Source organism: Leptonychotes weddellii, chromosome 16, assembly GCF_054177405.1.
Source record: "Leptonychotes weddellii isolate Sample4059 chromosome 16, ASM5417740v2, whole genome shotgun sequence".
NCBI classification, from domain to species: domain Eukaryota; kingdom Metazoa; phylum Chordata; class Mammalia; order Carnivora; family Phocidae; genus Leptonychotes; species Leptonychotes weddellii.
The window spans coordinates 4,318,261-4,332,022 of NC_138384.1; the positions used below are offsets into that span (position 1 = coordinate 4,318,261).

General features: G+C 51.6%; 1 protein-coding gene across 3 annotated transcripts in view; it reads left to right on the forward strand.

Annotated features, from left to right (window-relative positions):
* The window catches only part of MBTPS1 (membrane bound transcription factor peptidase, site 1), a 53,278-nt gene that overhangs the window by 38,315 nt on the left and 1,201 nt on the right, over positions 1-13,762 (forward strand). For all 3 annotated transcript variants that reach the window (XM_081806316.1, XM_081806315.1, XM_081806317.1), the window contains 9 exons: positions 35-207; positions 1,460-1,575; positions 2,113-2,269; positions 3,002-3,126; positions 3,762-3,839; positions 6,460-6,600; positions 8,425-8,556; positions 9,529-9,655; positions 12,644-12,774. In XM_081806316.1, the coding sequence (XP_081662442.1) occupies positions 35-207; positions 1,460-1,575; positions 2,113-2,269; positions 3,002-3,126; positions 3,762-3,839; positions 6,460-6,600; positions 8,425-8,556; positions 9,529-9,655; positions 12,644-12,774 (1,180 nt within the window). The remainder of the gene's footprint in view (positions 1-34; positions 208-1,459; positions 1,576-2,112; positions 2,270-3,001; positions 3,127-3,761; positions 3,840-6,459; positions 6,601-8,424; positions 8,557-9,528; positions 9,656-12,643; positions 12,775-13,762) is intronic.

Below are 13,762 nucleotides of genomic sequence, written 5' to 3' on the forward strand. Positions count from 1 at the left end.
AAGGGGTAGTTTGAATGTCTTTTATTAATTTCAGTCAAAAAATGGCGCCGAGCAGACTTCAACCGTGAAGCTCCCGGTGAAGGTGAAGGTCATTCCTGCCCCACCACGGAGCAAGAGAGTCCTCTGGGACCAGTACCACAACCTCCGCTATCCGCCTGGCTACTTCCCCAGGGATAACCTGAGAATGAAGAATGACCCTCTGGACTGGTAAGCAGCTGCCAGCCGCCACGCGTTCCCCCCCCAGTCCTCCCACGGCAGGGGGAGCCCGGCATTTGCGACCACTGAGCTCGACCTCGATTGCTCTCTCTCCTGACTCCTGTTGAGTCAGTCAGCAGACTCTGCCAGTCCTGCCTTCACAGTGTGTCCCGGGCCCTGCCCTAGCTGCCTGCCGCCACCTTGGCTGCCCGCCCCCTCCGCACCCAGGCCATTGTCCTTGCTCGCCTGCGTGGCAGCCTCCTGGCCAGTCTCATTATTCCCCTAAAGCCTATTCTCTGTGCAGCAGCCCTGGTAATCTTAAAAAACAGGAATTCGAGCACACGTGGCCTAAAACTCTCTAGTGGCTGCCTCTTCACATGCCACACTCCCTGGTGTGTCCTGCTCCGCCCTGCAAACCTTGCACCATGCCACCCCTCAGCCAGCCCTCCTGGCTTGCCCTCCAGGGCAGCTGGCTTGGCGTCTTCTTGGCCCGTACGCCAGGCTCATCGCCGCCCTCTGTAAGTACTGGAGTTTGGACTTCTTGCAGGGAGTGGGGGAGTAAGGAGCCTTGAAAGATGGGGGCAGGACATTTACAGGTGTAACAGGTTCTTCCTGAAGATGTCTCTGGGAGGCTCAGACCAGAGGCAGGGGGAGAGGAGTGGTGAGAAGTTGAGAGGCTGAGGTAAGGGCCACGTCCTGGAGAGGTGCCTGGGCTCAGCCCTGCGGGGGAGCTGGCTCTGGAGGGCTGCAGGGAGGGGGCCCCTGGCGCTGCCACAGGGCGCTTGGCTAGGGGCTTACATAGAGGGTACAGTGGGAAAATGAGTAGGTTCGGGGGAAAAGGGATGGAAAGGTGATCCACGCTGCTGCTGCACGGTTAACGGGATCACTAGCTGCCGGGGCAGGTCCCGCGCCTCTGCGTGCCCGTGCTCGGTCAGCGTGGTTGCTCTCCGTGCCTGCCACGGCTAACGTGACACTTCAGGGCACTTCACAGAGCAGCTCTGCGGCCGTTCCTTCTCATCGTGGTGTGTCCTTCGAGCCCATGCTGTAGGTGCGGTTTCCTGGTATCACCCATTTTACGTGCAAGCCCGGGGACCGCGGGTCTGGCAGGGCCGTCGTCGGTGGGCGAGCCGGACGCCCCGGGCGTGTGCTGTCAGCGAGCTGCGCTGCCTCGAGGGGGCCGCTTTCGGAAGTGAGCTGCGTGGCTAGCTAAGCCCTCATCTCCGCAGTGATGGGCCACCCAAGCGCAGAGCTTACTGTCTTTCAGGAACGGTGACCATATCCACACCAACTTCAGGGACATGTACCAGCACCTGAGAAGCATGGGCTACTTCGTTGAAGTCCTCGGCTCCCCGTTCACGTGCTTTGACGCGAGTCAGTACGGTGAGTAGCCACAGGCGCTGGCCAGGTGTCCTTCCCGCGGGGTCGCGTGTGCGGGGACCGTTGGAAAGGTGAACGCAGTGTGAGCGAGAGGCAGCGAGCCAGCGGCGCAGGGCCTCCCGTCCTCGGGGAGGCTGCAGCCAGGCTCGGAAGCAGAGTGACATGTGTTCCTGTCTGGCAGTGACAGTGGTAACCTTCGGGGAAGGGGACACTGGCAAACTAGGGACAAGGATGTTTGTGCATTTTACGTCTTTATTTTAATTAGAAGAAACTAGCGCTGCATTTTGCTTCTTCTCCAGTGAGTGACATCTGTGTACCTGGGTGTCACACACGAGAGAGCCCAGCGTTGTTAGTAGGTGACTGTGCTTTGGGACCCGGGTCCTCTGTTTTTCACCCCCTTGTAGAGGGGTACGGGGACCACAGACCAAAATAGTAGAAGCTGGGGCTTGAGACGTGGATGCCAGTGAAATAGTGTGTTTCTGAAGCCGCGAATCCTGCGGTTCAGAGGCGCAGACTCACCGCCGGCACCCTGTCCCTCAGGAACTTTGCTCATGGTGGACAGCGAGGAGGAGTACTTCCCCGAGGAGGTCGCCAAGCTGAGGAGGGACGTGGACAATGGCCTGTCACTCATTGTCTTCAGTGATTGGTATAACACATCTGTCATGAGGAAAGTCAAGTTTTACGACGAAAATACGAGGTACTCATAGAAGTTGGTATTTGATAAGAAATTCGGGTTCTTGAGAATTAAATTCTGTCTAGCAAGTACTTAAGAGGACTGGTCCGCAGTGGTCCTTCCGTTGCCAGAGTCAGGTTCAGACGCTGGGCTGGAGTGGGCTCCCTCTTCCCGAGCAGCGATGTTGCCGAGAGTCGCTTATAGACTAAGCGATGTGCTCCTTGATCCCAGGTATTGTCTTCCCTTGTTGATCTTAGATACTTGAGCTGTCAGTTTCTCCCATATCTCTGTTGTTGAATCTATACAAATTTAAGTGGATGAAAGGAGCCGTTATTTAAAGGAACCTTCTAGAAGATAAGTTATTGATCAAGGATTCCCGGTGTTTTATGAATGTATCATAATGTATTTTGAATTTTTTTCTTCAGAGTCTGTGAGTTCAGCTTTAAAGACTCTTTTCTCATCTCTTTTCATGGACCCTCTCGAGGTCTAGGCTCCATAGCGGTGTATTTGTGTTCACATGACGCGTTGCGTGAAGTGAATTTAGCTTTGATTTATTGTGCACGCTGGCTGAAGCATGTACATTGTATTATCAAACCCAGACAGGTGACCTTAGTGTGCACGGGCTGGATTCCGGCAGGAGACATTTAGTTTCGTCATGAAAAGACTGAGTGAGTGAGTGAGTGTGTGTGTGTGTGTGGCGCGGGTGGGGGGCAGGCTTCAGCCCCTCACAACCTGCGCCCCTTGTTTCTTCCACAGGCAGTGGTGGATGCCGGACACCGGAGGGGCTAATGTCCCTGCTCTGAACGAACTTCTCTCTGTCTGGAACATGGGGTTCAGCGACGGCCTGTATGAAGGGGATTTTACTTTAGCAAACCATGACAGTAAGGTTTCGCTTGTTCTTGAATAGGGCACATGATCTCAGGATGCGAGAGCATAAGCCATGTGTCTATGAAGTTAAGGTTTCAGAGGGAGAGGATGGTGTGATTCCTGAGGAAGCAGGGTCTGTAGGCAGAACCAGTCAGTGTCTTCCCAGAAAGACATTTTAGTAAAGCTGTCGTTTATCCATAATCTTCAAATGAGAATCTTGTCTGTGGGCATTCCTGATCTTGGTGCCACCAGTCAGGTTCTTGACCTCACTCGTGTGTGTTCCCAGAGAGGAAATTCCTCACGGGTCCCTGCTTTATAAAATTCTGGTCATGAAATCACTGTGCATGCCTCATTTAAGAAGTTTACCCACAGATCAGCTTTTGGTAACTAGTTTCTAGACAACATCCTGAGCATTACTGTTCTCACCTCTGTTCACCCTGACAAAGCTCTGACTTCTGAAGTCTATTCAGAAACCTCACATTAGCAGCACTTTTTAGCTTGAATTCGGAGCTAGCAAGCTCTTAGAATGAAAAACAGTGTTAGAAAAACTGACATAAAGACTGCATTTGAGGTGAATGAGTAGCTGTTGATAAAGTGTTGAGTGTCTCTGCCTTCTCGTAACTAACTCCGAGTAACTCTTTTTCTCTAGTGTATTATGCGTCAGGGTGCAGCATCGCTAAATTTCCAGAAGATGGCATTGTGATAACACAGACGTTTAAAGACCAAGGTAAGGAATGCTATTTTGGTTTCTTTGCTTTTTCTTTTAATAACCATTTTATTCGCATATAATTCACATTTACTCTTTTTTTTTTTTAAATGGTTTTGTTTTGTTCTGTTTACACATTCTTAAGGTGTACAATTCCATGACTGTTAGCTGCTTCCACAACATTTTCATCACCCTGTACCCCTTAGCAGTTTTGTGTTTTTAAAAAAGCTTACTGTAGTATTATTTGCACGGTACCTGCTTTAGGCAGGACTTCTGGATGGTGGCTTTGGGGGCTGAAAGATAATTTGAGTACTTGTGGATACTGATCACTGCAAAATAAATAGATTGCCTTCAGGAGAGCAGCTGTTGAATATTTGTAGATTTTTTAAATGACTTTCACAGTTGTTTGAAATTTGTTACTATTTGTGAAGTTCTGCTTCTAGATTGCCAGATCACTAAAATTTTAGAAAAATGTTGACCCTGTTTTAAAGTTAAGAACTTTAAGATCTGTAATATTAATTACAGATCATCTCTTAAAATTCCCTTAAGAATTTGAAGGAGGGGACACCTGGGTGGCTCAGTCGGTTAGGCGTCTGCCTTCAGCTCAGGTCATGATCCCAGGGTCCTGGGATCGAGTCCCGCATCGGGCTCCCTGCTCCGCGGGGAGCCTGCTTCTCCCTCTGCCTCTGTCTCTCTCTCTGTCTCTAATGAATAAATAAATAAAATCTTTAAAAAAAAAAAAAATTTGAAGGAGAGAGAGGGTGCCTGATTGGCTCAGTCAGTGGAGCATGCAACTCTTGATCTTGGGGTTGTGAGTTCTGGCTCCACACTGGATGTAGAGATTACTTAAAATCTTAAAGAATTTGAAGAAAAGAAAGGTCTTCCTTGCAGTTTTGCTTCTAATGAAGGTCGCCATTTTCTGTAATTGGAAGTTAGGACAGTTTCTTTGGTTAAAAATGATAAGAAGGCAGAATTTCTCTGTCATCTGTTTGCACTTATAAGATAGAATTTATTTTTTATTACCTAGAGTGATTTTTTTTCCCTTCATCAAGGCAAGGTCAGTCAATAAATAGATCTGTGTTCATAAGGTTGTATTTTAACTTGAGGCACATCAATGATTCTGTGTTCCCAGTTGCTAGGCACAGTTTACCATGGGCTAGTGATTTCTTCTGGAATCCGTTTTTCCAGGGCAGCGTAGTTTCTGGTGCAGGTGCGAGAGTAGTGGTTTCATTGTCGGCTTATTGCTGCCTGGTTTGGGGAGGGGGGCATATCACTATAGATTTCAGGGTGCCTGTTTCGCTGTTCTGCTGGTGAAAATAAAAATTAATTGTCTTCAAGTCCTTTCTAAGTGGCGTTTAATTTACAGATAGCCTTTAAGTTGAATAATCTTTTGGGTACGAAATAGGAATTTGAAAATCTAGGTTATGCTGGATCAAGAGGGACCCTTTTGTCAGAAACAAACCTCTGACAAACCACGAGGCCGTGTGGCAACGCAGTGCGCACTCGCCCCATTTTATCTGTTTTCCTGCTCTGTCTTTCCCTCCAACAAAGAGAATCTTGTTTTCTCTTGCACTTAGTTCCTAGTGGGGTTGTGCACAGACAGCAGGAAATGCCATATTTTTACAGCCACAGACTGTAATTTAGATGTTACCAGCACGGTGAGCAGCGTGCAGCAGATGTGCGTCCTGTCCAGTGCAGAGGAGAGCTTTGGCTTCAGGGCCGGCCTTGTAGGCTGTATGGTGAGGTCACTGGCAGCTGCTCCCCGTGGCACTGATGCATTTTTGACTTCTTGATTCGGTTCTTATTGTAAACTGTGTCATCTGATTGGGCAGAGGTAAGAAGGCTGCACTGTGGGAACATTTGTATCGTGAGACAAACGTAACCAGTGTCTTAAATGTGAATTTAAAGTATGTGGGCATCTGTTTTAAAAATTAGTTATATTTGGGGGCACCTGGGTGGCTCAGTCGTTAAGCGTCTGCCTTCAGCTCAGGTCATGATCTCAGGGTCCTGGGATCGAGCCCCACATCAGCCTGCTTCTCCCTCTCCCACTCCCCCTGCTTGTGTTCCCTCTCTCGGTGTGTCTCTCTCTGTCAAATAAATAAATAAAATTAAAAAAAAAAAAAAAGACTATCCCTTTAAAAAAAAAATTAGTTATATTTGTCCTCATTTTTAATAATAAAATGTCAAACCTAGGTATGTGTAACTGAATCCGCAAAGGTACCCATGTATACCGAGAGCTGCCTGGCCTGTGGCCCCTTGTGAGCGCAGCCCCGGGACATAGGCCTTTCAGCAGAATCAGAGGGGACATGTATGTGTGTTTTCAGGATTAAAAATACTATGTACCACCATTTCAAGTGAAAATATAAGAGGATGGCAGGAAATGTCTGTACACATGTGAGTTTTGCTAAAACCAAATTAATGGCACTTAAAACATTTTCGTGCTGTAAAAGTTTGCACTGTTGTGATTGAATATTAGATTTTGCTGTGATTTTTTTTTTTTCCTTTTGGTCTTGTGGACTAAATGTCAAGTAATGGTCGTGTGGATTAAATATCAAGTAGCGATTGGAAAATCATTTCATTCCTCGACAAAAGAAATAATTTATTCCTCAATATTTTTGTTTTCATTGTGGTATTTTTTTAGGATTGGAGGTTTTAAAGCAGGAAACGGCAATTGTTGAAAACGTACCCATTTTGGGACTTTATCAGATTCCAGCTGAGGGCGGAGGCCGGATCGTGCTGTACGGGGACTCCAATTGTTTGGACGACAGTCACCGACAGAAGGGTGAGGGCTGGGGGTGTGGCCACAAAACAGCTTGGGCTACCTGCCTGATGTATAAAGCCTTCGTCCCCCTTGTCCCTGGAAAGGCCCTGGAAAGGTGCTGGAAGATACAGGGACCTGCTGCTGAGTGCCTAGGGCGGCCGGGCAAGTCCCAGCTGCTTTCGCTGCGTGGCATGTTCGCTAGGTGTCTAAGTCTGGACACCGGAGCAAGCCAAACAAGACTGCGTGTACAGGCTGCCCTGCCTTCCCCACCGTGCCGCTGTCCTCAGGCTCGTAGATGCTGGGACTGTCGCGTTTGAGTGGAGAGGCTCTCTGCCTGGCTCTGCCTGCCCCTGCATCCCCCTCTGGAGTCTGTACGTCCCAGGCGCTGCCATGTGGGGTGCCCTTCCCAGGTCGGGCCCACTCTTTCTGGAGGACCAGCGCTTGGCTCTCCTCCCAGACTTGGGAATTTGGCTGTTGTGAGCCTTCATTAGTGGGGGCGTTCGGTATCCTCGTTGGGTGTGGGGGGAGCTTGCAAGGGGGGGACTGGTCCTTGGCATTCCTCCACTTTTTCAGTATCTCTCAGTGCATCCTCCAAATTTGGGGTTTTGAGCCTGGACACAGACTGTTGATTTCTCATTTTGTGGAGGAAATGGGAGTGAAAGCATTGCATCCTTTGGCCTGGTAAGGTGCTGACACAGCCAGGTCTAAAGCTTGTCTTTGGGCTCCCTGGAGAACGGGACGGGGAGGGGGGCCAGAGCCTCACATTTGCAAATAGGAACCCGGCCCAAGCAAAGAGCGAAGCCACGGGAGCGTGAGCTGGGAGCTGCGTGCATCTCTTGGAGTGAAGTTGAGCTTGACTAAATTCCTAGCGTTTTGTGTAAATCCTCAGAATGTGGTTGGTCTTTTTAAAAAGGTTAAAGTCACAGTTGAAAGAAGATTAATGTTTTATTTCCATAGAGATTTTAAGACTGGAGATCTTCTGGTAAGAGTCTTTATTAAAGTTTTAAATGCCTGAGAGGACTGTCCTGGTTCTAAATCCTCAAGCACGTGGCCAGAGCACCCTTGAGTGAGCGAAGTGCTTGCTGGTGTCAGATGTCAGGGGCCTGTCCAGTCCCGGCTGGTGGCAGTGGGACTGCAGTGATGGACGCGGGCAGAACCCGCGTGGAGGCAGCGGGTCTAGGTTTACAGACGCTGCAGCATCTCAGTCTCCTGACGAGAGGACTCTTCACGTGGGTCTGTGATGAGGGCCGTCGGCTGCTGCCCAGCACCTAGACTCCTTCCCGGGTCCCTCAGAATAACTGACTGTTCCCTGTTCCCATACATTGTGGGGCCCACTGGCCCAGTTACTAGACTCTGCACTTGTGTTGACCTTGAAGTCACTTCCCAGTGGAGTGCACACAGTGGTCCTCGCTCCCCTCCTCGAAGTGTAGATCCAGATCCTTCCCTGAGGACAGCCTCCAGAAATTGGCAGAAGCTTTGGTGCCCTGTTCTCTGAGCAATTCTTTGCTCAGTGGGTGTCACGTGGTCTGGCCATCCCTGAGTGGGCTCCATTCTGTCCTCATCTTGAGGGGCCCAGAGCCAGGTGGCGCTTGGGCAGCCTGTCCAGCCCAGCGCCCAGTGGCACTGACCCACTTGAGCCCTGGGGCCAGGAATGAGGCCCACAGTCAGGTCCTGTCCGTCATGCTAGTCTTTGTGGGCTGGCGCTGACCGCAGAGGATGTGCGCTTCTCAAGAATAGGTGATTTTCTCACCTTCCATTTCTCCTCATTTGGGGGGCTTTTATTTTCCTGTTGGGATTCCTTAAAAACACTCTAATCCCTAAACAGCTTGCCCATTGAACCCACAGACTGTTTTTGGCTCCTGGATGCACTCCTTCAGTACACGTCCTATGGGGTGACCCCTCCCAGCCTCAGTCATTCCGGGAACCGGCAGCGCCCTCCCAGCGGAGCCGGCTCGGCCACTCCAGAGAGGATGGAAGGTGAGTGTGTGTGGCGGGCGCCTGGCTGCTTCAGGAGGCCGTCGTGCCTGCTAGAAACAGAGCCTGTTGGCGAGCCCCCGGCTGTTCCCAGTGCTCACAGGCGGGCTGTTCTCCTGGGAATAGATAGGACGTGCACTCCGAGGTCCCCACGCTGCCCCAAGTTAGCATGTACTGTCTCCTCTCACAGATGGAGCCCCAGCTCCTGGGGGTCTTCGGGAAGAAGGGCCAGTGTTTCTGAGCGCTCACCAAGTGCCAGGCACACGGGTCACCTCCCCAGGGCCTCGCAGAGCTCTGGGAAAATAGATGAAGAGACAGGAGTTGAGAGGTGTAACTGGTCGAGGTCACTGGGCAGTGAGCCGTGGCGACGTGTGGCCTAGCCCGCTGTGTGGCAGATCCTCACCGTGGGGACCTCCAGAAGGGTAGTGTGAGCTGCAGATACAATTCTGATCTTCCAGTGGCCACGCTAAAAAAGCAAAAAGAAATGGGTGAAATTCATTTTAGTGAAGTTCTTTGGCCCAGTACACCAGAACATTGTTGAAACGTTGACAGCCCTGTTTCAGTTGCTCAGTACCCACACGTGGCTACAGTACTAGACAGGGCAGGTCTAAGAAATAAATTCTGAAATTTGAAAATGCTCATTTTTTTTGTTTTGCCTGAAAATTAAATACTCCAAGAAAGCTTTTCTTTCTGAAGTGTATCTACAGGTTAGATTCTTCGAGTATAGCCTCGTGTGTGGAAATGTGGTCAGTAAGTCGCCCGGCCACGGCCATGCGTCTGGCGTGGGTCCTTCTGCTCTGTTCACTCCCTGTGAGCAGTGAGCACATGTCCCTGGGGGCACCAGTCAGCACTGGGAGCCAGGTTACCAGGGCGCGTGGCGGGCCTGTTGGCGGGCAGGCAGGCTAAGGCACCTCCCTTGTCTCTGCATCTTCTAACGACCGTGGTTTTGTGTCGCTGGTGTTGCTGCCGCCCCAGGGAACCACCTGCATCGGTACTCCAAGGTCCTCGAGGCCCGTTTGGGAGGCCCGGAGCCTCGGGCTCTGCCGGCCTGTCCGCACCTGTCGTGGGCCAAGCCACAGCCTTTAAACGAGACGGCTCCCAGGTTAGTGCCTTCCTGTGCTTTTCCACTCCTTCTGCGTGGTTTGTGATTCATTACTCTTTTTTTCTAAGAGAATGGAATTTTACTGACATCATTATCAAATCATCCGATCTTCCGGCTTGTCATTTTGTGATGTTATTTAAATTGGTGAGCCCCCACATCGACCTTTAGAATTATGCTCTGGTGGTGTCCTGCCTGAAGAAGTGCTTTGGCTAATTAGCATTTTGTTAGGTTTGGTTGATTCTTGCTTAAGAAGCTGAGATCTGACGGTGCTGTCCCTTGAACAGCTCTGATTCCTCTGGTTCAGGTTCTGAAATGCTGACGGGTTATTCTGTCCGTGCCCGGGGGGGCGGGGGGCTCAGACTGCTTGGAGGCGGTATGCGTTCCTGCTGGGGGCCGGAGCGTGTGTCTGCGCCCTCCCTCGGGGTCCCTGTGCGTGTGGTGCCCGGGACTGCGGGGCCACCTGCTGCTTCATCTCACTGATTCCATCTACGCTTTGTCTGCGCCCTTTGCTTTCAGAAGCCACAGCTAGAGTGGTTCCTGCTGTTTCTTCCTGGGCACCTCAGCCAGCTGAGCACGCTGCTTCCCGTGTTTTCTCCCCCTCACTCCTCCTCCCTGTTTCTGGCCAGAAGAATGGGGGCTTGTCCCGATTTGGGGTCCTGGCACAGTGAGGCAGGGGCCCGTGCCCCGGGCCAGCTTGCGGGCGGTCCGCCCACACCTCTTCTTTGAGCGGTGCCGCGGCAGCCGTCCCCCTCACCGGCAGCACAGCTCACGCCTCCTGGCCGCTGGGGCTCCCCCTACCAGGCTCCTCCTTAGCTTGGGTCTCAGCGTGTGCAGGCTTTGCTGTGGCCGGGGCTGGGGGTGGCAGGGGACAGAGGACCACCATCGACGCTGTGAGCCACCAGAGGAGGATGCCTGCACGTTGTGAACAGACTCGTCATGCACCAGTCACGGACCGTTTGCCCTCTTGAGAACATGCTTGGCAGAAGACCGTGGGATTGTAGAGGGTTCATGTCGTCTTCTCGTCAGCTGTTTGTTCCTGAAACTTTAATTACAGAGTACTTTTCCATTCTAGTTAACATCCCATCATTTAAAAATTTCTGATAAGATTCCATTTTTACATCCCATTTATTCATAACCTCCCATTATCGTAGCATTTGGACCAGACTTTCATTCCAGCTGTGGTCAGCACTTCCGACTCAGGGGACAGTCAGTGTTGGCCAGAGTTGCCAAAGCCCAGTTTCTCCGCACAGTGCTGTTCGGGACTCAGAAGCAGATAAGGCTGTCCTTGGTCCTTACACGTGCCCACGTCAGGAATCTGGCCGCCACTAGCCAGCCGTCAAGGACGGCGTGCAGCGCCTGGGATTTGGCATCCGCCAGCATTCTCGAGAATTGCTTCTTAACACGCCCAGTCAGCCTCCCCCTTATCTCATGTGAAACATTTTGTTGAAAATTATTTTCAGTCCTCAGTCTGGGTCTCGATTCTGAAGCTGAGAGATCGGAGACCATGTCAGACGGCTCTAGACGGCCCTGGAAAGGCCTGGTGTCTGTCAGGCCGATGCTGAGCGCCAAGTTTCTGTCCGCCTCTGAAATGACCCCCTTCTTGGTTTCGTTGTTGGGCATCAGGTGTCCTTACTTAGAGCAGTCGCAGGAATGTCACACCCGAGAGGAACCTGTGGGCAAGGTGGCCCTCCGTCCTTCCGTTGGGAGTGTCATGAATTTTTCAGACTACAACGCAGTGTGCCGTTTTCCACGATTGTTCAACTAGAAAGTGCCATCGCCAGATAATTAAATTCCAGAGCAGGATCTCGCGTCAGAATTCAAGCACAGCCTGCATCTATTCAGCTGCAGGGTCATAAAGCTTATCTGGCCTTGATTCCGTAACTTCACCTTGTCAGTTTAATTTTCAGATGATGAAACCTGCAACTTAAAAGTCCCACCCCCGTGAGGCAGGACAGGTGTCGGGCTCACCAGCGTTTTCCAAGCAGCTGCCCAGCTGCAAGTAGGCGAGAGTAGTTTCTCTCCTTCCTGCGCAGAAAGGGCCCTTCCCAGACCTGGGGTCGCCCGGTGCCCCTTCACCCCAGGTGCCCAGAGAACGGAGTCTCTTTGCCTCAGTCGGCCAAAGTACAAGACAAGCTGACCGCTTCCAGAAGTAATCAGCAAACACACTGTATTCCTTTCCCCCGAGTCGGCCAGAGCAGTCTTCAGATGGCCTGATTGCAGTCTGCTCTAATCTAGGCACCCCCCCCGGCCCAAGCTGTTCGCTGCCCTGTGCAGCATGTCAGCCTCTCTGTTCTTCAGGTATGATCCTGAAACGCTGGGGTCTCAGAATCAGGAACGAGAATAGCGGTGCTACTGCCGTTCTTCCTTCCCCGTCCTGGCCCAGCAGGCAGGGCCGATGCTCATTCCCATGGTTTGCTTCTCTCGATTGCTCGCCTCTTCGTGTGTGCCTCATCCTCCGTCTTCGTGGTGGCGTCCTTGAGAACAGAGAGGATGTCTGGTTCCCGGCACCCGTGGAGCCTCCTAGGCCGCCTTGGTCCACGTTCATCAGAAGGCAGGCTTGGCCGGCCGTGGTACCTCATGGCAGAGACGTGCACACACCTTCCTGCTGGCCCGGGTCCCTGAGCCCTGGCTTCAGTTCCTGTGCTCAGGCTCCTTTCAGAGCTTAATGTGTGCTTTCCTCTCCCACTGCTTGGCAGCCTGTCCAGTTTAACCAGAAGCAGGCTCTGTGGGGCCTGTTAGGAGCCCAGTAAAACTGGCCCCTCCTCAGAATACTCCTCTATCGCACGCGTGTGGACTTGATTTGACATTTCTGTCTTGGGACCTCGAAGCTGTCACTAGTGTTGCTATGCTGTTGGGCTTAGGTAGGTGTCAGTGGGACGTCACTTCACCTTTCTTCTTAAATTACTTTTTATTTCTTAGGTATTGGCTAAACATCATAAGCTAGTACAATTGCTTATTTTTATTTTGTTTTAATCCGTTTTCGTGAAGTAATCTTTGGAAACATCAGAAGCTGCTCTCCATCGACCTGGACAAAGTGGTATTGCCCAACTTTCGATCGAACCGCCCTCAAGTGAGACCGTTGTCTCCCGGAGAGAGCGGTGCCTGGGACATGCCTGGAGGTCAGTTCGTAGGTGTTTCAGTGTGCTCAACCCTACTCTGGTTTGTTCCGGTACCCCCAGTCCCCTGCAGGGTGGGCCAGATGCACCTGTCTTTGCCCTCCTGGGAGCATCTGGTCCAGGCTTTCTTTGTGGTACGAATCAACAAGGCCAGAAGTGGGTCTCAGAGATTAACACACCGTGTTCCCTTCAGAACATTGTACCGTGATCTTCGAATTTGAAGTTCTTTCAGGATAGCCAGGCGTTACACTTAAAATTCTTCCAGTAGAGTAATTTGCACACTCTTGTCAAAGTTCTGCAAGCAGACATGTATGGTGCATCCCTGGGAACGCCTGTCATCTGCTGGTTTTGGTCCCAGCCAGTGGCTGAGCCACCCTGGCCCCTAAACCGTCAGCCCAGAGGTCTCCACAGATTCTCTGTTCTGGCCCACCTGGGATGGGACTTTACTAGGTTGGGATACTCCGTTGAAAGCAGGTCTGTGCCCCTCAGCTGATCTGATTGTGTCCCCTCACCCCAAGTGACATAAAATGTCCCCCCCACAGGCAGGCAATGGCTTTCAGCCTGACGAGACCATTTGGGACAGGTTCTCCCTTACCTGGAACAACTGATACCCAGTTATTCCAGCAAGGTGTGGGCAGCAGTTTCTCTCTGGAGATCCCTTTGCTCTTCCAAGAGGTTACAGCTCCCCATGGGATCCCTGGTTCCAGGAACTGGCGTGCCATGGCCCATGTGTTCCAACCCTGGGAACTTTGTGTGGTGATGCCAAGCTCCTGAGGGCCTTGCCCGTACTCATGGGGTGTACCGATGATGGTTAGTTCTGGGACCAAGGGTCCGCCAGCTGCCACTCTTAACTTGTGACCACATGTCCCATCTGTGGAAGGCTTTCCCAGGAGGGTGGGGCATGGCCAGCCGTCCTTACTCCCTGTCCGGCCTCCCTCCTCGTCCTCCCACTCAGGTGCTCTGACCCCAGCACCTCCTTTCCTTCCCAGTG